Consider the following 25,774-nt stretch of genomic DNA (forward strand, 5'->3'; position numbering starts at 1 on the left):
AGTTTCTAGGAACTCCTCAAAAATCATAAAAACCAAGCCTAATAAAACAGCATACCAAGTTATTCTGCTGACCGCCGCCGTCTAAACAGAAATTGTTTCAAAACAAAATAATTTACTTACCTAATTAAAATCGCTGTTCACTTGTAACTTGCTATCACTTCCACCAATCATATTGGGTTAGTTACATAAAATCCTAGCTGAACCTTCCCGAGTTATAAACTGACGTGTTGAATGTTTTAGAATTTATTTACCTTTCATTAAATTCCTCGAATCAAACTTCCATTTTGCTTGCATTAATCGAATAAATTAAATATGATGGATCCCTTTCACGCGAGGCTTCGCGATCGCAAAATCAGGCGCTATTAAATTTCCATTTGTCAGAATGTTAATGGGCATTAAATAAATACTAAAGTATCCACAGAAATAACTATTGGAATAAACTATTTTGGCAACCGGTAGATATTTGCTAAAACTAATAACGAGGGATTTTTTTGAGGGGAGAAAATCATCCTGTTTCTTCTCCCACCTTGAGCGAGACAAGAGTATCAGACTCTTACTGACTAAAAACCACCCAGTGCCTTTACCTGCTTTTCGAGAGGTAAACCCGTTAGTTAGTCCGCAGCTCTGAACGAGGAATAGGGATATACGGATTCCCGCCGTTTTGTAACTTGAAATAATTAATGTCAGTGTCAAATGCGCATTTTTTTTTTCATATACACAGTTAATCAGCATTCTGCCTAAGCATTTTCAGACCAGTATTTTTAGGTGTATTTCTCTTAGGTGGACACCAGATAATAATATACTTACTCGTATTTATTAACATGAATACTTACACTTTTTAGATTTTGTGATTCAGCAATTTTGTTAATTTTAGGAACAGCATACCACGTAGCCTGCTTGCAGCCGCTTCCTTATTGCATCACTGCATGATATGATGTTTACTATGCATCGAATTAAATCGTAGTTAGGTATATCCTTTAATCTACTAAGTGAAGGATAAAAAATATCTAGAAATATAAAAATAGAGAAGATTGGTCGGTATGGGGCTTTACTACTTTTTCTAAGATGGATTATAGTTTTTGTTTTAATTTAAATGTAAAGAAATTATCTCTCTTTTATAAAAAAAAATTACTCGGTTTTTAATACTTTTACGTCATTTCCAGCTACTTCTCTTACTAATTTTCTAATAACTAGCAACTATTTATGAGTCACAACTGTCTAAAACCAAAGATCTATGTCTGGTAACGTAAGGGTTTCTACGAACTACAGGAATAAAATACAGAAATAATATTTTATAATACATTTATTGATAATGACAGCGATGGTTGACTCGAACTTGCTACTTGGCAAAAATATTTCCACTAGAAGTGAACTATTTTTGTATTTAAATATGAAAATCTCTTTATTATGCTTTACGTGTATAGTAATGAAGATGCAACCATCTATGCTACAAAGTAGCTGCCTATTTATCACAAAAAGAATTAGAAATACATACATTACTTTGTCATTTATTTATTTTACACTTCCAATTCTGGCAAAATTAATTTACTTAACTGTATCTACGCTAAAATAAAATCCATGCAAGTCACATTTCATAAAATAATTATTATTACATTCACATTCTTAGAAGCGTGTGATATCTTGAATTGACTGCGAATAATACACACAATTTTCTAATATGAAATAATATTAAACAACAAATTATTTCATTTACCTAAATACTATTTGTTTAAAACAAAAGCACAGCACATGGTCAGCTTAATTTCTAAAAATTAAATTAGGACCTACGAGACGCTGCTTTTAAGGTCACTATTTGCCTAAACCTAGGAGCCCTAGTGCACACTCCGAGACATCTGACCCGAGCCGACACATTCAAGGCGTGGTACCTGCTTCGCTTGACAGCCAGTCCTTTGCCCGTGTTCTACCAAACTACTGGACATAAGCACATCAAGAGTTTCAAAGACACATCCTACTATATTTCAAAATACGTATATTTCATTTTAGATTTTTTAACGTCGACTACACATTGAGCTGTCCTAGTTAGGGCCAGATTTATTTATTATAATGGTAAATACTTTTACATTCAAAGTTAAAAATCGTAAAATGCAAAATAAACGCCATATAAGTCGCATTCTGTAGTTAAAATTCTAACTAATCACTGATAAATACTACTGAACGTCTGCTAGAACGATAAATGTATAGAAAAAATGGAATGTTTAAGTACGACAGTCTAATAAGCTTTCGATAAATGTTTATCGTGATAATTCTATGTATGTGACAAATATGATGTCAGTCAATGCTTACAAGTTATCTGAACCGCTGTCCCATGGCGAGGCGTCAGTAGCGTCTACCACCAACATTAGCAATACCAACGGGTTCCGAGAGACCGCAGCGGATCATACAGTTGAGCCACGCATCGCTCGCTATGGAATGGCGGCTCCACTAAAATTGGCATTAAATTCTCGAGTGCATACTTTGAAACAGCTGTTTTTATAATTTTTGAATAACATTTTATATTAATAACTTACTTACATTTAAATGTAAATATACATATGTTTACAGAGGTATTCGTTGACGCCACATGTTGGAATGCAACTCAGCGACTTATGGCGACACACAACACTTTCGATGATACGTTTCGACGCGTGACGAGAACTAGAATGTTCTACGATGTGACGTCACAGAATTGCCCTCAAGGAATGGAGGCAAGTGGCGAACTATGAACGAACGCTGAAAGTGGGACTTACAAACGCTAGTAGATAACCAGGCGTGTTACTCTATTCTGTGTACTCATTTAGTGTACTTACGAACGATTACTTTACTAAGAGGATGGAATATACATTAGGTGATCTAAGAAGCTCCGTCTTACCACGGAGCGAACAATGTGGACATTATCTAATACGATTACACGCGCACTATGCCGCTACAATATATCTTGATAAATTATCCAAATTAGGCTTTATTCAAAAATTAAACTATAACTCTTCGTATTACTATAATGGAGAGAACATCGATTAAGAATTTTGTTTTACTAATTACAGATAGAATACCTCGATTTATTGTTCGAACGTGGATGGAGATAATAAATTGAGGACAATTTTTAAGTAAGTGACATTTAATTTACAGAATGCCGATTCACGACTACATTTACATAAATTTTCGAATATACACAACCTAATCGATATAAATGTGTGTGTGGCGCAAGAGATGAGTGAATCTATGACGTCAGAGCTTTCAGACGTCTACTTGGCAAGAGGACCTCGCCGCCACAAAAATGACGGCCGGCACTTATTCGATATTAAAAATGAAATATTAGAAATGATCACTAGTAGTGTATTACCGAATTACAAGCGTTACAATGGCAGTATAGATTGCTCGGTTCGCTCACCGCTTGCGCCGTACATCGGAGCGTCAATGTCTGGACTTGTTATCCGTCAGTGGTTACTGTACTAAGTACAAAGTCTTTTACAAGGACGAAGATGTAATATTGGACGATTTCATAAACTACTTGAGATACACCTTTAAATAAAAGGGGCAAAAGCAGGCGTCGAAATAAAAAAATAAGATTTTTAATAGTTAGGTGGCAAGATACTATCACAATCGAAACTGGCAATCGTGTGTCGAACACAAAATGCACGTGAGCACTATGCAGTAATAGGTTAGAATATTATAATAAGAGGTAGGGTGAAGCATACAATTAAGAACGCTATTTACTGGTACAAAGACACGGTATCGAAAGTAGTTTCGAAATTACTTAATTAAGTTTGGCGACACCCTAAAACGCGGACAAGAATCGAACACTTCACCCTAATTTGAAAACGTCATATAAAATACAACAGTGAAGAGAAATAGTAAAATGTCAAAATCACAGAAGTTATATTCCCTGTGCAGAATATAAAACTGTGCGGTCACACGAGGGTAAGCAGATACAGTGGCCGATGAGCTAGACGAAGATAAATAGGTATACAGTATCGTAACAGCTATCACCACAAACTATACATTACAAAGAATTTATACAAATAACTTAATAAACGATGATCATTAACATAATAATACACACACAAATCCACATATTTACATGATTTCCAAAAATGATAAAATTAAATCACATTATAATTCCATAATATTATTTACAAATATTTAAAAATAATTTCATTTAATCCATACGATAAAACATAACGACTAGTACAGTTCACTACAAAAGTGGTATATTGTACACAATAAATTAACAGCAAGTGTTATATACAGATGACTCTTATTTTATAGTATATTTGACTATAATATTGCTATAAATTTGATTAATTATTATGACAAAACGCGATTATCCTCTTAGCTTATTAGAGGCAGTGATTTAATATACGTTTCTCATGTGTATGTAACATTTGTTGCTAACCGTCGTGGCGATATATCACTTGTGGAGCCAACTGTACTTACATCCGCAGGGCGTTCTCAGTCCCCCGATGTCCTGCCCTATAGGACACCGAGAGTTAAACAATCCGGAAACATGGCGACGTCTACACGTTCTATTGACGCGGTCAATAAAACAGAGACTGGTTTCCCCTACTCTGTCCCCGACACAATAAAAACGAAGGCGAACAATATTGCTTCAAGGGTAGTAAATAAACATCTACAATACATATAAGCACCATACGAGTTACACGACTGCAACAAAAAATGCGATTCTATGATACAAGTAGTGTGGGACGTAAATATAAATTCGGTCGGATACATTGCCGGCTGTGTCCGCGTCCTGTCCGAAGGTCCGTGCAGCGAGCGATGTACGCCGAGGCGGAGGATGCTCTATTTGCTAACTCTAGTTTTGGTGCCGACGGCGTTTATGCTGTCGCCGCGACTCCGCGATCTGTGTAAGTTGTGTAGGCCTTCTCCTGGAACAAAGTTTCATTCCCTCTTAACGTCTGAACCACATCAATCCACGTTTTATGATATCACAAAACTTTGTAAAAAAACTGTATAGCATAATGTGTTATAATGTGGGAATTATATTTAACGACATATTTATACGATAAAAATTATGAAGGAGTAGCGACAGGGATAGCATTCCTACAATAAAATGTTATATCAAGCAATGTACCCACCCTTGCTCTGCGCCCGCTTGAGCTCGTTGTCCCGGAAGGCGCGCGCGGACCGTCCGCGGCGGTCGTGCACGATCTTGTCGGGCCGCACGAAGATACCGTGCCGGGGCCGGCACTCGAAGTAGCGCTGCCCACCGACTGAACCGTCGTTTTTGCCTGGTGGACCAATAAAATTCTAATTACTAAAGGCACCAAGGCAAGAGATGTTATGTTTTCTGGCAATAAGTAGAAAGTGTAGTACATACATTTTATAACTTTTTGTTTCAAAGTCAAAATCAAAGCATTTATTTCAATTAATTCTAAATTAGGCACTTTTGAAACGTCAAATTGAATTGTCCATCAGTCTGTCTGTCAGTGAAGCTAGATACTCGTTCCAAAGTGTAGCTTCGAATGGAAAAGAACGAGCAAGAAACTCCATTCGTAACTTTTTAAAAAATATTTTTACAATATCTCTGTTCATTATTATGTCAGCCTCAAGTCGTTCACAGCGGAACACAGATCTTTCCAATAATGACTATCTTCATATTTACAAGACATTAAGGACTAATTCAGAGATTTTGACAAAGCTTACCAGTGGGTGCGTCGAGTTCGATCCCGATCCACGTCCCGCCCGCGAAGTGCGTGGGCCCCGCGTATGCGATGACGCCGGTACTGCTACTGAGGCGCAGCTGGACACTCTCGCCCACACACATCCACGGCTGCAGCACTGGGCACTCGGACGAGTCGTCTGTTTGTACCATAACTATGTTATTGTTTGAACAATATTTCGATGGTAGGTCATTTCATGACAGTTCCTTTTTAGTCGATTCTTTGTATTCAACACATTAATTTTATTAACCTGAAATCGAAACTCTAAAATCTATACCTAATGTTAAATCTAACGAATATTTTAGAACACCACCTACAGAAATAAATACTTACTTAAATACTTTTTTACAGCTAGCAAGTCTAATCTATGATTACTACCACACTTTCTACCTCTGTTATATAATATTATGTTGTAATACAAGATGTAGTAGTTACCGTCTCCGATCCGCTCGGTGGAGGAGGCGGGCGTGTGATGGAGCCCGGGTTCGTGCGCGGAGCGCGGCCGGCCGCTGGGGAACGACGCACGCGACGCATTGCGCGCGCTGCCGCCCGCACGACGACGTACCACCTGCACGAGGATATTCAGGTCACTAACATAATGACTTTAAAATAGTAATAATTACTTAATATTTCTTATTTATCTCGTCACAAAATTCTTAAGATTTAAGACAAAGTGAGCATGGAGTCGATATTTAAAAACATTTTTGCTCTGGAGGCATTAATTACAATATTTAACATTTGTTACCTTGCCGGCCGGCAGTTGTGTCTTCACAACAGGTTGGTCAGGTCCGGTAGAGGCCGAGTCACTCTCGCCGACAGACGAGGCTTCCCGGCTTCGCTCAGCATCGTGACTTGATTGTTCAGAGCTCACTGACTCTACTTCAGCTTCACCTACAATTTGTGTAGTTTTATTTAAAACTGAGTACTGGTGAATTAATTATTCCCTTCTAAACAAGTCACAATTTAACAATGATTTTAATCAATTTGCTTGAGGTTGTACGCCACTAGCGGTGCTAGTGTTAAGTTACACTAGCACCGCTAGTGTCTATAACAATAGAATATTTGGTCATGTCAACGCATTAGTCCGTTAACTTATGACCACAAAATTCATTGGACTAATTATAATTAGACCTTACTCTTTACTACAGTCATCTAGAGACAAACTATATCAGTAAAAATTGCTGCATGTATGGTGCACTTACCAAAGGACGTATCATGCGACGTGTCCTGCGAGGTGTCATGTGAGATATCATTCGGCGGCTCATGGCTGACGTCACCGTTGACCTGCGTATTGTCAACGCTCTTACTGCTGGAGAGTACCGCACTCTCCACAGGGAGGGCTCCCAAAGGATCCACCATTGTATTCTTCGACTCATCTTTGACAGCATCCTCACAATCCCTCAAAAATGGGTTGATACGATTCCTTGAACCAGGCGTCAGGACTGGCGTCTTAGCCTTCTCAAACATGGAATCGTCCAGCTCATGTTTGGACTCCACAATATCGTTCTTTAAATCATTGATATCGTTCCTTAGTTCTGTGATTTCATTCCGAAGGCCAGCCATGGAGTTCTTGGTCCTACTGATGTGTGTGTAGTCCATTGTTTTGTCGAAATCTGGTGTCTCGTCGACTGACATGCTTCGGATTGAGAGTGTGTCGTCGTTCGTCAGGTTTGTGGATGACACAGCTTGTGAACCTGTGGATGAAGGGCATATTATACAAGTGCAGATTGGCATTTTCTTGGTATTAAACTTTATATAATTATGGCATTTATAACACTGTTGGTTACTATTTTTATTGCTAGCTTACCATAGCCGCTGGATGATATTGAGGGCGAGTTCTTGTTGGGCGCTCGTTCACACGCCAGCTCGTGGAGTGAGTCTAACGTCTTCGATGTTGGTAGGAAGCCACGGGATGTAGCGCGGTTGCGTGTGCGCTGCAGACAAAACAAAGCATTTTTCAATTCGGTCAAAGAACATCAATTTCCTTGTTGAAATTTCAAACTGTCCAAATGAATAAGATACGAATCTTTATTCGATTGTTCTTTCAAAACTTATTTATTTTCAATTCTTATTACTCACATGTGACCGTGGCGTAGTAAGCTCATCGACGGGTGCCGACTCTGGCTCAGAATGCGAGTCCTCATCGTTCCTCCTGCCCGGCTCCTCGTGTAGAGTCGTCATACGCAACCCAAGCTTGCCACTCGCCGGAGACGCTGTAATCACATACACTATAACTACATGTACTTATATAAAATATACTTTAAGACAACTGTATAAAGTTGTAAGTCGAATAAAATCGTGGCTTGAGCTTTTTAAATCACTCTGTGTTTAGTATTAATCAAGTGATAGTGATATCAAAAAGGTCTTAAGTTATGATGTGTAGGTAAAACTTTAAAGTAAAATAGACTGTGTGTCAAGATATAAGTTAGTTCAAAGTCCAAAGTTTTGTAGGCAGATTCTATAGTGTAACAAAGATAGCCTTTCAATTATTCAAACAGTTAAACTGTGCAGTACTTAGCGTTAACCAAATAGCGTAGTGCCTAGCTTATACTAGAGTAACAACTTAATTAAATCAAAGTATAATTCGTGGCACGAACGATGGCCAGACTTCGTGGAGGGAGAAAACTTACGCATTGTATATTTATTTCTCTTTATTTTATAGTTATATTTTTAGTTTTAATCATATCAACTAAGAAGGTAACGTAAGAATAAGAAAAGGAATTTGTCTTTAAGGTGAGAAATAATTATAAAATACAATTAAGCTAATGCGCAAACTTACACCCTCCACAAAAAACTTGGCCATGCTTCGTGCCATAGATCATAATAAATAAATGATTCAATTTCCAAAAACATCGTTTGAATGAGCTTCCATGCTTGAGATTGTACAATGATTGTCATGCCAATGTTGTCACTAGACGAACTAACTCACTATGAAATGTAGCAAACAAAAATTAAAACTAATGTTTTACATTTAATTTAATTCTTTTCAGTGTTACAATTGTATGTCCTGAAACCCTAGTTTGTTTTTTGCAGGAGTAGTCGTCCATATCGGGTTTCAAAACGTTGTTTTACATAAAATGAGAAGTGATAACTAGCTGTGATAATATCGGTAGTCGATTATCATCTAAATAAAAAACAATGGTCGTGTTGGTAGATGCACTTGGATCTTCTTCCAGACGTTTATGAATCCTTTTACATCATGGATTACGATACAGAAGTAACATTCAAGGAGAAAATCACAAACTTTTCTTCATGTCTTTTCAAGAAAACGTGATATTTCATCCACAAAATCGACCACATGCCATATAAATACACAAATCGTGTTTCAAAACCAATACACTGAAAAGATAGTACAATGAACTTAACAAATAATACAAACATGTAAAGAAAACCGTCAAAAAACAAGCGAAACTAGTGATTCTACGACTTAATAACTGGACATACACTTGTTGGGCGTCTGCAGTCGCAGAGAGTTCAGGTTCAAATTCAAGTTTAGGAACGTTGGCCGGGCTGCAATGAAAATATCAATTTCTTCGTCAATACAAACCTTTAACACAATACATACAATTTGGGTTTTACAAACTTAGTCTAAGTTACACAGCAGATAACTAATTAAGCTATACTTTGATATACAATATTTGGCTTAAAAATTAATGGAAATTACTTTTACATTTAGTTAATTGCAAGATATTATTGTTTGGGGCGGTATAAAGGCCAATGGCCTCCAACTGAAAAGCAAATTAATTTTATTTCTTTCTAATCATTTAAATCTATTATACAATACTGTTACTGTATAACTATCATATACACACATAACTCTGTACATAGCTTCAAATAGAAAATATTCACGTACACCACAATTTATCTAAATTATTCTAAGTTAAAATATACGAAATATCAAACCTACTTTACAATGTTCATAGACTATCACATGCGGTATACAATATCTATCCACGAGGAATACTTTCTCCAAATATTTGTCTACAATACATGCACAGTTTCACCTAACACACACACAAACCTACATCCAATCCCATTGGTCTATCACTACTACATATCTACTAATACAAAGATAGGACTGCCTTTAAAGTTTTTTTACGCATCGCACAATAGTTTCAATACACAATAATCAAATATTTGGCTGATTTATTGAACCCTAACACTTGTAAAGCAATAAATCGTTGTCTAACTGAAAGCGCCGTTCGTTTCCGAATCCACAGCAAATAGATCAACGTAGAGGAAGTGGGAAGGAGAGGAAAAATCACAGGTCATGCTGGTCCATGCAAATGAAAGAGACACGCAAACAAACAGACAGTCAACACAACGACAGAAGCTTGATGCTCGAAGCTTGCTTCCTCTAATAGCCAATACAGGGTCTAATTTTATCAAAATGAACTCAGCATCGTATTTTGTTCTCTCATTTTCGATATGCCAATATTTTTTTGATGATATTTTACAGCCAATCAATGGGTAACATACAAAAACAAAAATTCCTTATGAGTAACAATGATCACAACACATCTATTTAGTTTTTAATCGTTCGGTTGCATTCGTCTAATAATTTCGCAATACAGTTGCCATTCCGATTTAATACCATATTGTTTTCTCTGTTTACCTGATAGGAACGAGCCTGAAGGTAGCGGGGGATTAAGATACAGAAAATATAATGTTAGTTTCAGAGTCGGGAATCATTATTGTGGTCCTAGTCAACCTTGTTCTTTAAGATCTATCTATTGTAATGGAGCCCAATAAAACGTGCAAAAGTTAGATTACGATTAAAAAAGAAGAAAACAAAATATTGGAAAAGCATTCAAATGTTTAAAAATATCAAAATCTGTTCATGTAAACTTGGGTATTCGACTCCATTCCCATTCAAAGATATCTCAAAGAAAAAGATGGATTTATTTATAGAAGGAAATAATATTTTAGTAAAATCCAAAAAAGTCACATCAAAGAACATGACAGTAAAAGAAGTAAGGGGGTTAAGATAGTTAGATAAAGACAGAAGGGGAGTTTCCTGAGCCATAGCGTTGCCACAAAGCAATTGGAAAATAAAATAATGTAATAGTGAGATCATGAAGAGTGGATGTTTCAGTACTGTCGTGACGTGGCAATATTGTGAACATGAATCGCTTGACATTTGTTCGATATCTCTCCAATATAATGTTACTATTAACCTCAAATTGAACACTATTCTAGTTAGTCTATCGTGCATCGAAATCTGTACATACTAAATCAAAATTTATGTTACCTATTCTACAAGAATGCACTAATAAATTATATTGTTTGTCTAAATTACGTTTTACAAATCGATGTAAGCCTATATGAGTCGTAGTTAATGCGCTATTCGAATGCACATGTGCAGATACTGCAAATAACTTTTTTATTTTAAATTATATTTAAATTGTACTTAGGCATGACAAAATGTAATGGAGTGGTAAAGAATGAATGTTTCGGAAATAGGAGTGTGTCTTGTACTGTAAAAAAATATATATTTTAGTTGGTAATAAGGAGAAATATTTTGGGAGTATTGGGGGTGGGGTTGTAACTTACCGAGTCCGAATGGTTTGGTAGGTGTTGGTATCTCGGGGTCGTTGTGCGAGGGCGCGGCGTACGAGTGTCGGTGCACGGAGCGGCGCGGCGTATCCTCCGCTAGGTCGGCCATACTGCCGGCGCGACCTGACGTCAGCCCGGCCAGGGACTCGAATGAAGAGTCCAGTCGCATCAGCTGGAGAGTACATACCATGTTAATACCTCATCTTGCATGCGGATTTCTTGCATATCGGGAATTATTTATATTTCACTTCACATTAAGCTCATTTAATCTTAACATTGAAAGCCAAACATTTAATTTATGTTCATTTTCATTGTTGAAGGGTTTAATTAGCACTACGTTTTGCAGACATCGACATTAATTACGAAAAATAATAAAAGGCTAATATTACACGTGCTACCAAAAATATAAGTGTGATATCTAACTACGTGAAAGTGTGTCATTAACTACAAAACAGGATGGCGGCTAAAATAAAAGAAAAATATATCTAAAAACGAATAAGGAAATCTAGGAATCCAATCCAGAACATTGATTAAGTTTTTCACATTCTAGAAACAAAGAAACAATTTATTGAACCGGAAATAGAAAGGAATGGAACAAATATTCCAACGAATTGACTTTCTCCATTTGTTTTTCATTTCACTTATTGATCCAGTAAACGCCAAAGTTAGGCATCAAACCCAAAATTTAAATTCTTACTTAAGTTGTGGGTTCTGAGTCATAAAGTATCCGCTTCCCCGGTACGAGGGTGCTGATTTCAAACCTGGCAAGTGCTAATGTGAAATTTCCACGATGTATGCCCCAAATACATACCACTTACATACGGTGAGAGAAATGGTAAGGAAACTTAGACTTATAATAATAAAATTACAAGTCTAAAATCGACAATATTTTATAAGCAATCGTGGTGGTGCTACCCAGCACTGCATTGTATTGCCAATCAGTAGAATAAGCCGATTTCGATCGATTACCAAGTGGCATAATAATTGATTCAGTGAACCGTATTCCGTAGAAAATAAAGTATAAATTAGCGTGAAAATAATAGGTAGAAGAACCAAAAGGTATGGGTAAGGATGCGTGTAAGTGGGCTTGTCAGTGACTCACGTTGTTCCCGTTCTTGGCGGCGTGCTCGAGCGCCTGCGACAGCTGCCGCCACAACACACACGTTAGCAAGCACACCGCTACGGTACTACTTAGGGCACACGGGACTACGAGAGGCTCTTCGTTTGCATTAGTTTTTGGCATAATACTTATAGGTTTTTTTTTTTGTGTAAAACTTTAGTTTCTAACTTTTTTGTATTGCAGAAATTTGCTTCTAAATAGGAAAGTGACGAAGGAAGTTCAGTTCGGCTCGACGGATATTTTAATTAAATTCTAAAGAATTTACATAAGTTTACAATATTACATTTATGCTTGAAATCTTTATGGGAATGAATAAGGAAATTTAAGTTATATCGTCGTAACATTCCATATAAAAAATGCCAATTATTATTATCCCAGTCTTGTCCCTGTGCCCTGAATAGCGATCGATTCAACACTATATTGCCTGTACCTAATGTGTTATATATTTATTTACATAGTGACTCACATAACGTTACTCAGGTGTGTTAGTAGCGACATCGACTTGTAAATACATATTAATCGTGTTTGTTAACTTCGAGTTTATCCGGCAAAGCGTTACAACATCTATTAGTTAAAATTAACTTACAGGTAGACGGTATCGCGCCTGTAAATTCGTAATCATGTAATTTGTATTTTTGATGTAGTTGTTACCACGTCTTACATACATCGACTCTTAAAGCTTAGTAATTTTCTTTTTCATAGAATTGAATCATTTCTACGAGTTTCTAGTACATAATATTATTATTATTCTTCTATAAATTCTGTGTCTGTCGACAGTATGTAAGACGTTGAACAACTCTACAATTCGTAGCAATGACGCTTCAAATCTTTGATAACAACAAATGTAACTATTCTTTGTAGATTTTATATACTTCGTATGTGCGAATATTTATCTATCTGGCGTGTACCTACGTGCTGAACTAGCGTCGACTGTACCGTGTGTCTAGGAAAATAGGTGTTCGTTTTTCAACGACCATTTTAAGGCTATGTATTCCATACAAGACATATCTTGTATAGTAATTTTAAAAGCACCTTTATTCCGAAGACACAGGGAATATTATCAAATGTCACTTCTATTGTAATTAGTACATAGCCCAAAAATGATCGTAATTTTTATGCGAAAGTGATATAATTCAGAATATACCTGTGAGAAGTTGGGCACGGAGGCGGTCTTGCGCATGGTGATGGGTTGTCCGCGCGCCTGCTCTAACTCCTTGACCGCGACACTCTGACGTAATCGGTCGAGGGTCAGTATGCTCTCCACTGCACTTACACCACGAGTGTATTTTTCTGGAAACGTAAAGAGTTTGCGTTAAAGATGAGCTCAAAGACGCTTTTAGAGTGACCCTGCGGAATATATTATTGACGAAAAGGAAGTGACATAATAAAATGATAATGAAAAATGTCAAAAGAAAAATAAAATACAAGATTATTAATTTTAAATCCATTCATAATTAAAGTTTTTGATTTCAATTTAATGGTGCAAAAATAAATTAACAATGATTTTATGGATGTTCTGACGATGACAATAAAATATGACCCTTACCGATATAAGTCTCCCCATCAGCAGCGCTGGCTTCCTCCCCAGTAGCAGCGATCTGCGCGAGGCTCTCCCTCTCCTCCAACTCCTCAGACGCCTTGGGTATATTGGAGACAACCTCGTACGTCACTCCGGTGTGCGTCAGCTGGTCCGTCCTGTCCACGTAATAACTAACACATTTGTATATTACATACGTCATTATAGTCAAGTGATTGAAATTGTATGGTTAGGAAAGGTTTGTAAGATTTTTTTTTTTTACTGTACTATTGTGTCTGTTTTTGCAATGTTTTTTGTACTGGTGCCAGTAGGTCGACATACCCTAATCTGCCAATAGATTTTCAGTTTTATTACAAAGCAACGAAGTTGAAAATTAAAAAATACGTAGAATTTGTGAATGAACTTGGGGTATGGAAATGAAGAAAATAAAAATAATTAAAAATCTACTACATGTTTGACAGATTGGAGTAGGTTAACCAACTGGCCTCTACACCTCTTAATATCCACCCAAACTATAACATATTATAAATTCCTTTAATCCACCATTTTAACCCCCACCACAAAAAAAAACCCCACCCATAAAACTCAGACAAACACAATTTGTTCACAAAAGCCAATATAATGTTGCTACAGAAGAAAGAAAGACATGGTGAGAAGGCCAGTAGGTGGACGAACTAACCTGACAATCTTCTTGCGTATCCGATCGGTCAGGCTCTGTCGCTTGTATATGTTTAACCCTAAACGTTTCCTAAGTATGAGATCCATGGGGGCGGGGTGCGACAACCGAACTGTGGTCTTCAGAATCAGGTATACGCGTTCATTTGCTGGAATATAATGTTAGTTTTAATATCATTGTTATTTTTTCATAATATGAGAACCTTTAGGTTTTAAATCATGGATGGTTGTTGTTGGATATTATGTTGGATGATACGTAAACTTATAAAAACTGATAATGGTTTCAATACAGTATTCTTCATGTACTTCAGGTAAATTGAACAACTACCCAGTTAATCGCCAACAGTAGTACAAAATATTAGTAATTATGCTGCGCCTGCGCAAAATCTTATTACAATTTAAGTAAGTGTATAAAAGTTTTAAGAATAAAATGTATTATTGTAAAACCTTCTACTTCTAATTTGCAATAATAAACAACCACTTGATTTAATACATTCTCCTATAGAATTAACCTTCAGTGATCCGGTTGAGGTACTGCGAGTCATGTATGGAGGAGTCCCAGGAGGCGACGGCGGAGACATCCTTGTCGTGGTGGTGCAGGATCTGCAGCTCGTAGAACTTGTTGCCGTGCTCCTTCGGCAGGATCGAGTGCAGCCCCGCCACCGTCACCTCCTCGCCGCTCGGGTGGGTCGTTAGGTCGTCCGCTGATGAAGAAAGGTAAATTATGTCAAGGATCGTCTTATAAAATAAGTTTTAAGGTAATTGTTTAGCTATTATTTGGGGACATTTTGTTATCTTGGCATATAGATTGTCTGCAAATAGTTACGTTGTAACATTAACATACTGTCAACCGACTTCCCAAAAATGAAGTGAGTGAGTTTGATAAGTATGGATTAGGTTACAGGTTGACCCCTAAGATCTTATTTGAAGACATTTTTAATAGTTTTATTTGTATCTATAAAGTCGTGATTACTGGTGACTTACCATTGAGATCTAAGAACAGAACAGGTATGTGATGTTCCATTCCCAGTGGTGGAACCCAGGCGGCCGGCGCTCCGGGTATAGGACTGCCCGGACTGGGAACCAAAACCTGGACAGAATAAAATAACAGAACACTGCAGTGGAGAATAAAGGAAAACCAGTGTGAAACAATGCTTGCATTTTATTTCGACGTGTCAAAATGGTTACTGAAAGCTAAATCCCAATGGGGCCGGCGACGCACTTCATGTCGATTGCTTATCGTCAATTGCTGCTTGTTTCCATCTTACTTCATAAAACATAGTATATTGTCTTGTCTAGCCCAATGGGAGACGTGTGTCACACGTATAAGTATACTATTATTTATTACTCACAGCGTTTCTCTCTTCAGTGAGTGACACCCACTGTTCAACGAGTGACTGTTCCCTCTCGTTGTCTCGCTCACTCTTCATCGACGGTGACATGTTCACGAGTTTCTGTAGGAAAACAAAATTTGAATGGGTTATGGGTAAATGGGTGAAAATACAATTTTCATTGATCTTGGCTAAATTAACGAAGTCGACTGTATAACAAGGTGTTTAAGGCTCAAATTACATTTGTTTAGATTATTACGGAATGGTTTTGGTTATAAATGCAATTGTTTACATACCTGTAACTGTGCATGTAAATGTTGCCGTCTACGGAACAACGCATCGCTCCACCTCTCCCGTAACACTGCGAGATCTTCATCTTGATACGAGTCTAATGGCATTTGTAGGCGTGATCTGTGTTCACATACAAGTACATTTTAAGTCAGATGTAGCATAAAATTCTTACAATAAAATCATCAAATATTTGATGCAATGGAAAGGCAACGTAAGCGCAAAGATATGCGCAATTGGTAATGTAAGCGCAAACATTTGCGCAATTAATAAAGAAAGCTCAGAGTAGCGCAACTAGTGGTAAATGAGTAAAATTTGCCCCACAACTTTGGCATTCGTTTTGTATAGTATTCTAGTGTATACACGTGTATAGTACCTGACGCTGACGGATCCGACCTCGATGCTGAGTATCTGCTGACACACAAGCGGTAGGGTTCCGGAGTTGAGCGCGGGCCGCACTCGGACCGCGATGCGTCGCTGCTGGCCCTGCCGGACCTGGTACACGCCGCCTGTCCATACGTCGTTACGCTGGACCACCTGTACACATAATATTACATTCATAGTTAGAAAGGACTTTTTAGTATAACGTCTCTCCAGTTATCATACTATGTTCAGGACTAAGCCTTCAACGATACTTTACTTCATCTTATTAATTTATTTTCTAAATAAAAACGATAACCTGTAAGTTATCAAATAGCCCATGGCAGTCCACTACTGAGATATGGGCCTTTTTTTATATAAGAAGGTTTTCCAAATGCTTTCATCTACGGTAAAAGTAAAGGAAATATTAAACTAACATCTTCGCACGTGACCAAAGCGACAATGTGCCACTTTATAGTATTGCAGACAAATCAAAACCCCAACTATAACTATCACTAAAGCTTTACAGCTTCACTTACCTCAACCGGCGCATATTCTCCATTATCATTCAGCTCGTGTATCTCGACCCAGAGTTCTATCTTCCGCGTGAGTTCAGTCCATCGGTCTGCCAACGACCGCGCCTTGGCCAACTGTTGTTGTTCCACCTCCCAGTTGCCGCGGGCGCGACTGAACCCGGCGGAACGGTGGCCCCATACCTCGATTGATAGGGCACCCTCTGTAAACAGAAGGAAGAGTTTAGGATATTGTACATTGAAATTTTGAAAGTTAAGTTGGAGGAAATTATTCCGACGTTTGATTATCGTAATGACAATTCAATTCGACTTACCAGCACAATGTTCGATGAACTCCTCAGTCAATGGAATAGTGAAGTCCTTTTTATGGTCGAAGCGGAAGGTGACGAGTGATTGGTGCCGGGGGGAAAGGGGCGGGGCCTGCGGCGCGGCGGGGGGCGTGTCGGCCGACACCACGGGCGGCACCACCACGGGCTCGCCCGCGCCCAGCGAGTACTGGCAGAACACGAAGTGGGACAGCGACGGGGGTAGACCTGTCGCCTGCTTTATTGATACTCGGATTGTGACCTGTGGAGGTTGTGTTTTGTTGTTAATACTACAATACATTGTACAATACCCGTCTATACGAATCGACGACAGGCTTTCACTACCTTAAAAGTAGATTCTACTCTTTTTTAAGGAATTGACAGTTTTGTATCAGATGTTTAACAAGTTTGTTAAAAACGAGTCAGATAGTATGAGTAAATCCCAAATTATTGATTTTTTTTTTGTATAAAGACATGTATATACCTGTTGCGTCGCCGTATCAGCCGGATCATCATCGTCTCTCATATCACCGGAACTGTCGGAAGCAGCTTCACATATTCTATCTTGAGGAAACTGACCCGCCACTCGACTTATTTCCACCTAAAATAATTTTAAGATATTTTAATAACTGTGAGTTAATGTGACTGCCTGACTGGGTTCGATTCCCGGGTTATTCGGGTTTTCGAAAATTTCTCAGTTATAGCACGGAGTCTGGAACTGTGTCGGTATATGGCAATAGGCTCACCACCTATTACATGGGACTTACAACATAAATTGTGAAAAGTGGGTGTACACAGTGGTATTACGTGTCATAATGTGCACCTCTGCCTACCCTTTCGGGGATTAAAGGCGTGACGATATATGTATTTTAATAACTAATGCCACTCGTGATTATGGACATTTGGAATGGCTCATGATACAATACAATATAACTACCGATTATCCATGTATTTAGTTTTTGTATCCATATATTTATTTAGTGAACCTACCTGTAACCTCCCAGCGACCTCTCCCTGTTGGCTGATGATGGGCGTGTGGTAGTCCAACGTCACATCATGGAACAAAGCTTCAAGGAACACGTTAGCGACTCCGATCAAATTGTGATTCTCTTGCGATTCATAGAAGGGATCTAGTGCTGTCTCTGTTTGTTCCTATTAAAAGAAATGAGATAGTTGATAAAATTAAGAATGATTTGGACGTTGTTGGTTAATGTTTTATTTTGTTATTTTTTGCGTGCTTTTAGGTATTATAGTTGCTTGTTAATAATTGTTTTAGTATTATAATGTTAATTGGGCGTTCAATGCATTCGGTTACTTTTTGAAGCGAATTTCTTATACAAGTTTTAGTCGTCATGGCCAGGCAGTGTGCATGCTTTATAGTTAGAATGTTATTTCCATGCCTTTTAGATAAAGTAAACATTTTACTTGTTACTTATCATATGACTGGGTTTGATACTCCGGCTGTAATTCCAGCTAGATTATTGTATTACTATTCGATAAAAAATACCTAAATCAACTAGTTTACTACTACATACAGTTAGTAAAGGAACGAAGCACACTCGCTACTTTTTGAAATCAGCGATCAATAAAGAACCCCTGATTAACTTTCTTAAACACTAGGCATAAAAGTATGCGCGTACACAGGTTATACTGGAGGTTTTAGTAAATGAAATCCTACTCTTCCTAGACCTATTTAGTCAAAAACTAGACGGGGAAATACATAGCAAAGTTATAATAACTACGTCGTTGTTTTTATAGCAGTCCTTATAATACGTCAAGTTACTGGAAAAAGACCGCAAGACATTTCAAGTAGCGTGTGCACTTAGTTCCTTATAATGTTAGTAATCCCATAACCACTTACTCCGTCTCCGCTGGGCAGGCGTACCTCTTCGATGTCAGCGTCGCCCCGCAGCTGGCGGCGGCGCCAGTCGTCGTACATGTCGCGCATGTCCACCAACTTGTTGTCCAACTTCTCCATCGACCATACTTGGCCACTGCGGCCCGGACGCTTCACCATTATCGCTGGCTCCGATACGAACGCGCCTCGCTGTGAACAAGATAATTGTATTAGAAGTTTATATGTCTTAATATAATAAATAAATTCCTCTAGACAAAAAGCAAGTAGCTAAAAAAATTATTCGTTCATTTATATTTAATGGCATACAATGGGCACTTCATCTAACTACTAAATGGCGTATCACTACTGACAAGAAACAATTTTACAAAATTCTCTTTAGAATACAATACTATTTACAATAAATAATAGATAGACAATGATAAAGTGATACTATACCAACTGTTAAATTTTCAACTGTTTTAAATAATACTAGTTGTCACATAAATGACAACTAGTATTATTTAAAACAGAAATTTGCAATGGTTGACTGGAATGTTTCTACATTCTTAAAATCATATCCAACATTACCTTTCTATTAGGGCTAAGATTCTGCGGCGGTATCTGCAGCGTGACGCTGAAGCGAGTGTTCCTCCTCATCTCCTCAGCCAAGAAGTTGGCTTCCTGTACGAGTGCGTTGGCCCTCAATATGTCGGCTTTGAGTCGTCCGAGCGACCGCTTGAACGTGTCGTCACGTTCCGCCGCCCAGCGCTCCACGCGAGCCGCTGTGGTTGGCGTGCAAGCTGTCATTTTACCTGAAAAATATATATTTCTTTATTAGATAACGTGAAATAAGAAATTACATTATATTACCAACGTGTCAGATAAATGATCTTGTAATATGAACTAACTTTTCAACGAAACATTTAAAGGAAATTCATTAGCAAGACAATAATTTTGATTTGAGAGTAATTAACTCCGATTTTAATGCCTAAATGATCAGAAAAGTAGTAAAAAATAACCCTCTTACCTAGTTTGAGTGGATCATACGCGTAAGGCGGATATGGAGTAGAGGGCGACAGTATGTTTCTTAGTTGTTGGAACTGTCGCTCGTATTCCTGCCGTTGTTTTTCGAGCGCCACTGAAATAAACAATAATATTGATTAAAAACAATTACATAAACATTATTTAATGTTTCACTAAAGAATTGTCAAAATAAATTTATTAAAAACGTTAAATAATACCTTGTTTATCCTCTTCATGTTGTTTTTCAAGCCTAGATATCGCAGTTTGTATCGGATCGTTGCTAAGTTCATTCAGCATAATCTCATCCCGAGCGAAGTTGTAGTCGATCGGTTGCGCAGGAGTTTGCGGTTCCGAGGCCGTCGCTGTGGAGTAACCAGAATCTTGTTCTACAACGCAACGTAGTAGAACAAAGAAAACGTCAAATAAAAGCGAATAATAGCAAAATAAAAGATACTATTGACAGATAATTGTGCCATATTTTTTCTTCAAAATAAGTATAATAAAGCTCGCTGTAACTGAAAACGAAACTGTTTTTTTTTTTTTGTTTAAGCGAATAAAAAAAAACATTTACGTAAATAAAATCAGCCAAATTTTTATATGCCGAAATATAAATTAGATAACATTCAATTTTGTTGCAGCATTTGCAATTTTTGGGTAAGGGCTCTAGTTAAATTCGAAACTTGTCGAGTACCACACAGAAAAACTGCGCAGGTAAACCACACGAACACAATCATAATTTTATTTGACACAGACGTACACAACATACCGGTAGCCTTAGGACAGTTGACTCTGAAGAAATGGTGATTTCCCCATAATATTCTGTCGGCATGACCGAGCCTGACTCGGGAGACTACGGGGGTGCCGTTGACGAAGCATCGCGCGGCACCGAGAGGCTCCATATGTAGGCCTCCGCCCTCGACGAGGAGTAGACAATGTTCCGGTTGGATACCAAGACCCGACAGCTGAATGTCTGCTGAACTAGATCCTCCTACCAGTGTGCGATCCTGGAAATGGCAAGAAAATTTGATCTTCATAATTGAAAGACTGTTGAAGAATAAAAGAAAGGCCTTTCCTAAAAGAAAGGCCCAATCCCCATGCTTGGTTTGGCTTGGAAATTGTAATTAGGTCACATTGGAAGATTGTGCTAGTCATTTCTCATCGGTTTAATAAAACAAATATTAGATTAACGCAAAAACAAAATTAGTGCCTAATAATGTGATTGATCAGTTAATTTTTTTGTCAATCGGATTTTGGTAGCTAAAAGAACAAATTACTACTGCCATGTTTACAGACAGTGATTGATTTAGCCAAAAGCAAAGACAAAATAAATCTTATTGTCTTAATCCCTGATCTCATTAATGATTGGAGTTAATTTGTGGTACAGATGGAAGATATAATGGGATTATGAACTGACCTTAAGATAGTAAACTAAGAGTTCGTTGAGCGAAGGGTCCGCATTCAAGTTGACCAGATAATATTTGTTCTTTTCGACTTTGATGCCACTCGCTTGCACGCTGATACCCATCTTTTCTAGCGCCTGCTGGCGTTCGCTTTGTATCCGACCTGTAAAAATAACATTATAGGTGTACGACTCCATTTTCCAAATTAATTAGAATCCTATTTCCATTTTGTGTGTTCCATTCATAATTTCGAAAATATAAATAAACTGGACGAAGAAATTGCAATGGAGCAAAAATTATCCTATTGTTTTCCATTTAAGTAACATTATTAACATTATTATTTATTAATAAAAATTGTAGTTAATTACGTACACCCAATTTCTTACCAATAGCCAATTTGAGATAAAAAAAACATAATTTAAATAATAACTACTAACTAGTATCTTTGGTAGAACATGGAAAAAAGACTAAAGACTGCAGTTTGTATAAACCGAGACGCAAATGGATGCGGTTTAGTGCACTGTGCACCGGACGCTGCCGCAGCTTCGATATTAAAAACATTATTTATTTATGAGCACTACAAGTCTTTAGAGTTTTGAATTTATTTATTATTTTATAGTATCTGCGGGTGTTTACATAAAACTGATACCATTTCCACATTGAAGGAAATCGCAAATGAATTGTGCTTATTAAAATTATCGATAGTAGATTGAAGTCTGGAAATTCCACAGTACTTCATCTCTAGACCTCAAAATACTATCGTGTTATAAGTTAAAGTGAGGATAACATACCAGTTTCAACCAGTTTCTCCTCCCACGTCCGTGACATTTCCTTCATCAGGTGCTCGCTTTGTGCCAGTTTCTCGTGTACTTCTTCACCCACGGGGGAACCCTGGAAAGACAATACCAATAAGCCACAATTCTCGTAGCATAACCCTACTAGAATATCATCCTTAAAATTATAAATTCACAGCGCCTAATACCCAACATAAGGTTTATTTAAAGACCAGCGTAGAATCTATTTGCAAATTGCTTCTGGAAAAACCATTACCTACACGTTAAACCTAGATAGTGGTGTAATTAATTTTCCCCAAAGCCCCGAGGACACGTAACAAGAATACTAATCCTTCAGGGGAACAGATCGTAAATTACCGCAGCGCGGCGTGGAACCCGCCCTCTGCAAACCTAATCTGAACGAGTACCAAGCAGTTTAAATTGACTTTGGTCTTAAAACTATGGCAGTATTTAAAAGTACTGAAGAATGGACATCAACAATGACGTATAAGACCCTATTAAGGGTGCTTTTAATTTAATATTTTCTTGATATATTTAGCTGAACTACGTCCATCTAGAGTGTTCCCTACCGACTTTCTCTTGCTAGCAAAGATAACTGATTGATACAGATGAAGAGAAAGAGATAACACAATCGTGGTTATTTGGCGATCCCAGCGCCTAATGAAAAAAAGTGTGACATGAAATAAAATAACGTTAACTATAACAATAGTTGTCCTCAATTGATAAAGTGACTCTCCCGTATCAATACAGTTTCATTGTTCTGTATAGAAGAGACATCCATATAAGGTAGGAAAAAGGGGTAAAAAAGAATACAGGAAGCAATACATGTCTTGATGACTAAACCACTTCAAGTCATTGTACTGTTCAGCCATGACACAGTTTGGTATATCGATCCCTAACGATACACGTACGGCTAACTCGCATGTGATATGCACATTTGTACAACACATGGTGTATCTTAAGGTCGATGAGCCGCCTTGAGCAGCCCGACCTTTTTGTTTTCTTTGTATAAATAATGCATCGTGATAAGACCTGGCTGTAATCCAAATTCACTTTCTCAACTGCAAAAATACCTACACCCAGTCACCTTTATGGACCTTTTATTTATGTCCAAAATGTTTTTTTTTTATTTCTTTAAATAGCGACGCACCGACAAGATTGATTGTAGTCACAACCACGACCACTTAAAATAATACACAACGGACAAGAGTATCGGAATGAAATCTCTATGTAAAGTAAATAACAATCACACATGAACAGAGTGTGAGTACGACTTACCGTGCCACTTACCGTGGCATACTTCAACATCTCCTTGAGCGTCTCCACTTCCTGGCGTAGTTCCCGAATGATACGCGCGTTCGGGTCCTCGTTCACTACGGCGTGGTTGACGATGCGTTTCGCTCGGTCGGCGTATCGCAGCGTCGATAGCGTTTCTTCGTAGTTATCCGCGGCCGGCGATATTGTAGCGACCTGTGAATACGGTCGATCAATATTTTATCAATTATTTATACATAGAGTATAGAAAAAATGTACCTATTCTGATAGAAAAACAGAACAATTCCATTATTTATTCAACAGCTTTTAAAAGCTCATGAAAATTGAAACGCATCACTGAATTCTATTTTAAAAATAATAACTAAAAAGTAAATCTGTAACTGAATAATACAGGATAAACTCACATTGAAACAGAAAAATATAAATGTTTAAAAATGCTTTGAATAAATCTGCTAATTACGCTGATGGACTAAAGCTTTTCCATTGCAGGTCTGCATAAAACAATTGCAGAAACAAACAATGGGACTTCCTTTTAATTATACACTTTCATAATAACCAGCCAAGCTAAAATGATCCTTGTTTACAAAAGAAAGTAAACAATAAGGTACTCGTTTTAATGTAAGTAGGTACTAAGAACTATTTTATATTGATTCGTAGAACATTTCTATGCGCGACGACGAAGCATGAGTGTTTCAAGTCGGGTGCGGTGACTCAAAGGATGCGACGGTCCGTGTACAGAATTCGAATTTATTTAAAGTCTAGAAAGACCTTATTTGCATTATCTTTCCGCTTTAAGAGGCGCTAAAGTGCTAGCAAATTGATTAAGTTGGCGTTACACTTTTGTTAGTTGTTGCTAACTCAGTGATAGGAATACAAACAGTAATTTCCTGCTAGCTAAAACATGGCTGTGTTACTGAAGATGAGAAATTATCCCTTCAGGCTTTATTTAAATATTACAGATATATCACTGTCTACCCAGAAACAACAGACACATCATGAACCTAATTCTGTAAGAATAATCGCTATAAAAATTATATTAGGTACAAAGAAACATTGGATGTGACATGACAAAGAACCATTATGATTTTACGATCCTTCTCGAAAACTGCCTACGAATGTCTTTTACGACGTAAAAATAGTTTTGTTACCATCGCCCCTCATATCAACGTGTCAGCCAGTATATTGTAGGTGCACGTCACTTATACTGTCAGTCTACCAGTGCCATTATTCTATGTATTAAGGTAAAAATAAGTTTATAAAGTTATACAAGCTATGATACAAGGCAATAGGTAGTAATTTATTGAAATTACTGATTGATCAACTATGTGTATACTAATCTGGTTAGGTGTAGATTAATTAAGATCTGAGTTATAACATGTAAGACTCAGTTTTCCAGTATATTTTATTAGTCTTAAATAAGATTACTGATCCTATTTTAAAGCTTTAAGTAGGCGCATTAATATTAAACAAGTTTTGAGCCAGTCGTGACACATTATGAACCTCAGGTTTTTCAGAAAATCTCGTTGCTCGAGCGTATGTATAAAATATGCATAACTTCTCCATATTTCCCAAAGGTTTTAAGATTATTCAGAAATTCTATCTTTAATCCGAAAGAAAAGTTGAAAACCTAAAACATAATTTTTATTTATGAAGTTCAACGTAAAATTAATTATTAGCAGAATGTTAGTGTTTCTTTTTGTTGACATAGTAGAAATAAGAATATATTATTGTTTGTGGTCTGAAAGATACGACCATTATAATTACGTTACGAAAACTGTTTGTACAATTCTTGATGCTCTATTGCCCGTTTTAAAATACTGAAAAAGACATTATACTTAATTGTACTCACCATAACAGTCTTGCTGTTCCCACCGAGGTTGTCTTTGAGCAGCCACGTGAGCACGGAGTCTCTGTACGGCACAAATTTATCTTTGTTCTTTGTACCGGACGACTGGTCTGCTAGCTTCGATATTACTAGACCGAGTGTTGTTAGGGATCTGAAACAAATCAAACAATTTATATAAATAATTTAGTTAAAAATCTATAAAAATAATTTCAA

The 25,774-nt window shown here is 37.4% G+C and overlaps 1 protein-coding gene across 18 annotated transcripts in view; it reads right to left on the bottom strand.

The window, feature by feature from the left end:
* Positions 1-1,285: 1,285 nt before the first annotated feature.
* Positions 1,286-25,774, bottom strand: part of LOC118282029 (kinesin-like protein KIF13B) — a 107,810-nt gene continuing 83,321 nt past the window's right edge. Inside the window, exons 7-39 of one of the 18 annotated variants that reach the window (XM_050698895.1) lie at positions 25,565-25,712; positions 23,719-23,910; positions 22,438-22,537; positions 21,661-21,809; positions 21,013-21,250; positions 20,465-20,608; positions 20,251-20,361; positions 19,812-20,035; positions 19,248-19,433; positions 18,377-18,538; positions 17,871-17,987; positions 17,396-17,648; positions 17,088-17,284; positions 16,565-16,725; positions 16,197-16,311; positions 15,922-16,023; positions 15,554-15,659; positions 15,082-15,273; positions 14,574-14,718; positions 13,904-14,067; positions 13,502-13,647; positions 12,340-12,381; positions 11,235-11,409; positions 10,297-10,311; positions 9,126-9,191; positions 7,761-7,894; positions 7,489-7,615; positions 6,884-7,375; positions 6,427-6,572; positions 6,117-6,249; positions 5,665-5,820; positions 5,097-5,249; positions 1,286-4,886 (exon numbers count right to left, since the gene is read on the bottom strand). In XM_050698895.1, coding sequence (XP_050554852.1) covers positions 4,801-4,886; positions 5,097-5,249; positions 5,665-5,820; positions 6,117-6,249; positions 6,427-6,572; positions 6,884-7,375; positions 7,489-7,615; positions 7,761-7,894; positions 9,126-9,191; positions 10,297-10,311; positions 11,235-11,409; positions 12,340-12,381; positions 13,502-13,647; positions 13,904-14,067; positions 14,574-14,718; positions 15,082-15,273; positions 15,554-15,659; positions 15,922-16,023; positions 16,197-16,311; positions 16,565-16,725; positions 17,088-17,284; positions 17,396-17,648; positions 17,871-17,987; positions 18,377-18,538; positions 19,248-19,433; positions 19,812-20,035; positions 20,251-20,361; positions 20,465-20,608; positions 21,013-21,250; positions 21,661-21,809; positions 22,438-22,537; positions 23,719-23,910; positions 25,565-25,712 — 5,077 coding nt within the window. In that variant the 3' untranslated portion in view covers positions 1,286-4,800. Of the gene's footprint in view, positions 4,887-5,096; positions 5,250-5,664; positions 5,821-6,116; positions 6,250-6,426; positions 6,573-6,883; positions 7,376-7,488; positions 7,616-7,760; positions 7,895-9,125; positions 9,192-10,296; positions 10,312-11,234; positions 11,410-12,339; positions 12,382-13,501; positions 13,648-13,903; positions 14,068-14,573; positions 14,719-15,081; positions 15,274-15,553; positions 15,660-15,921; positions 16,024-16,196; positions 16,312-16,564; positions 16,726-17,087; positions 17,285-17,395; positions 17,649-17,870; positions 17,988-18,376; positions 18,539-19,247; positions 19,434-19,811; positions 20,036-20,250; positions 20,362-20,464; positions 20,633-21,012; positions 21,251-21,660; positions 21,810-22,437; positions 22,538-23,718; positions 23,911-25,564; positions 25,713-25,774 lie in introns of all 18 variants that reach the window. The other 17 variants (XM_050698900.1, XM_050698897.1, XM_050698894.1 and 14 more) reach the window with 17 other exon arrangements.

The sequence above is a fragment of the Spodoptera frugiperda genome, chromosome 15 (assembly GCF_023101765.2).
Source record: "Spodoptera frugiperda isolate SF20-4 chromosome 15, AGI-APGP_CSIRO_Sfru_2.0, whole genome shotgun sequence".
In the NCBI taxonomy this organism is placed as follows: Eukaryota; Metazoa; Arthropoda; class Insecta; order Lepidoptera; family Noctuidae; genus Spodoptera; species Spodoptera frugiperda.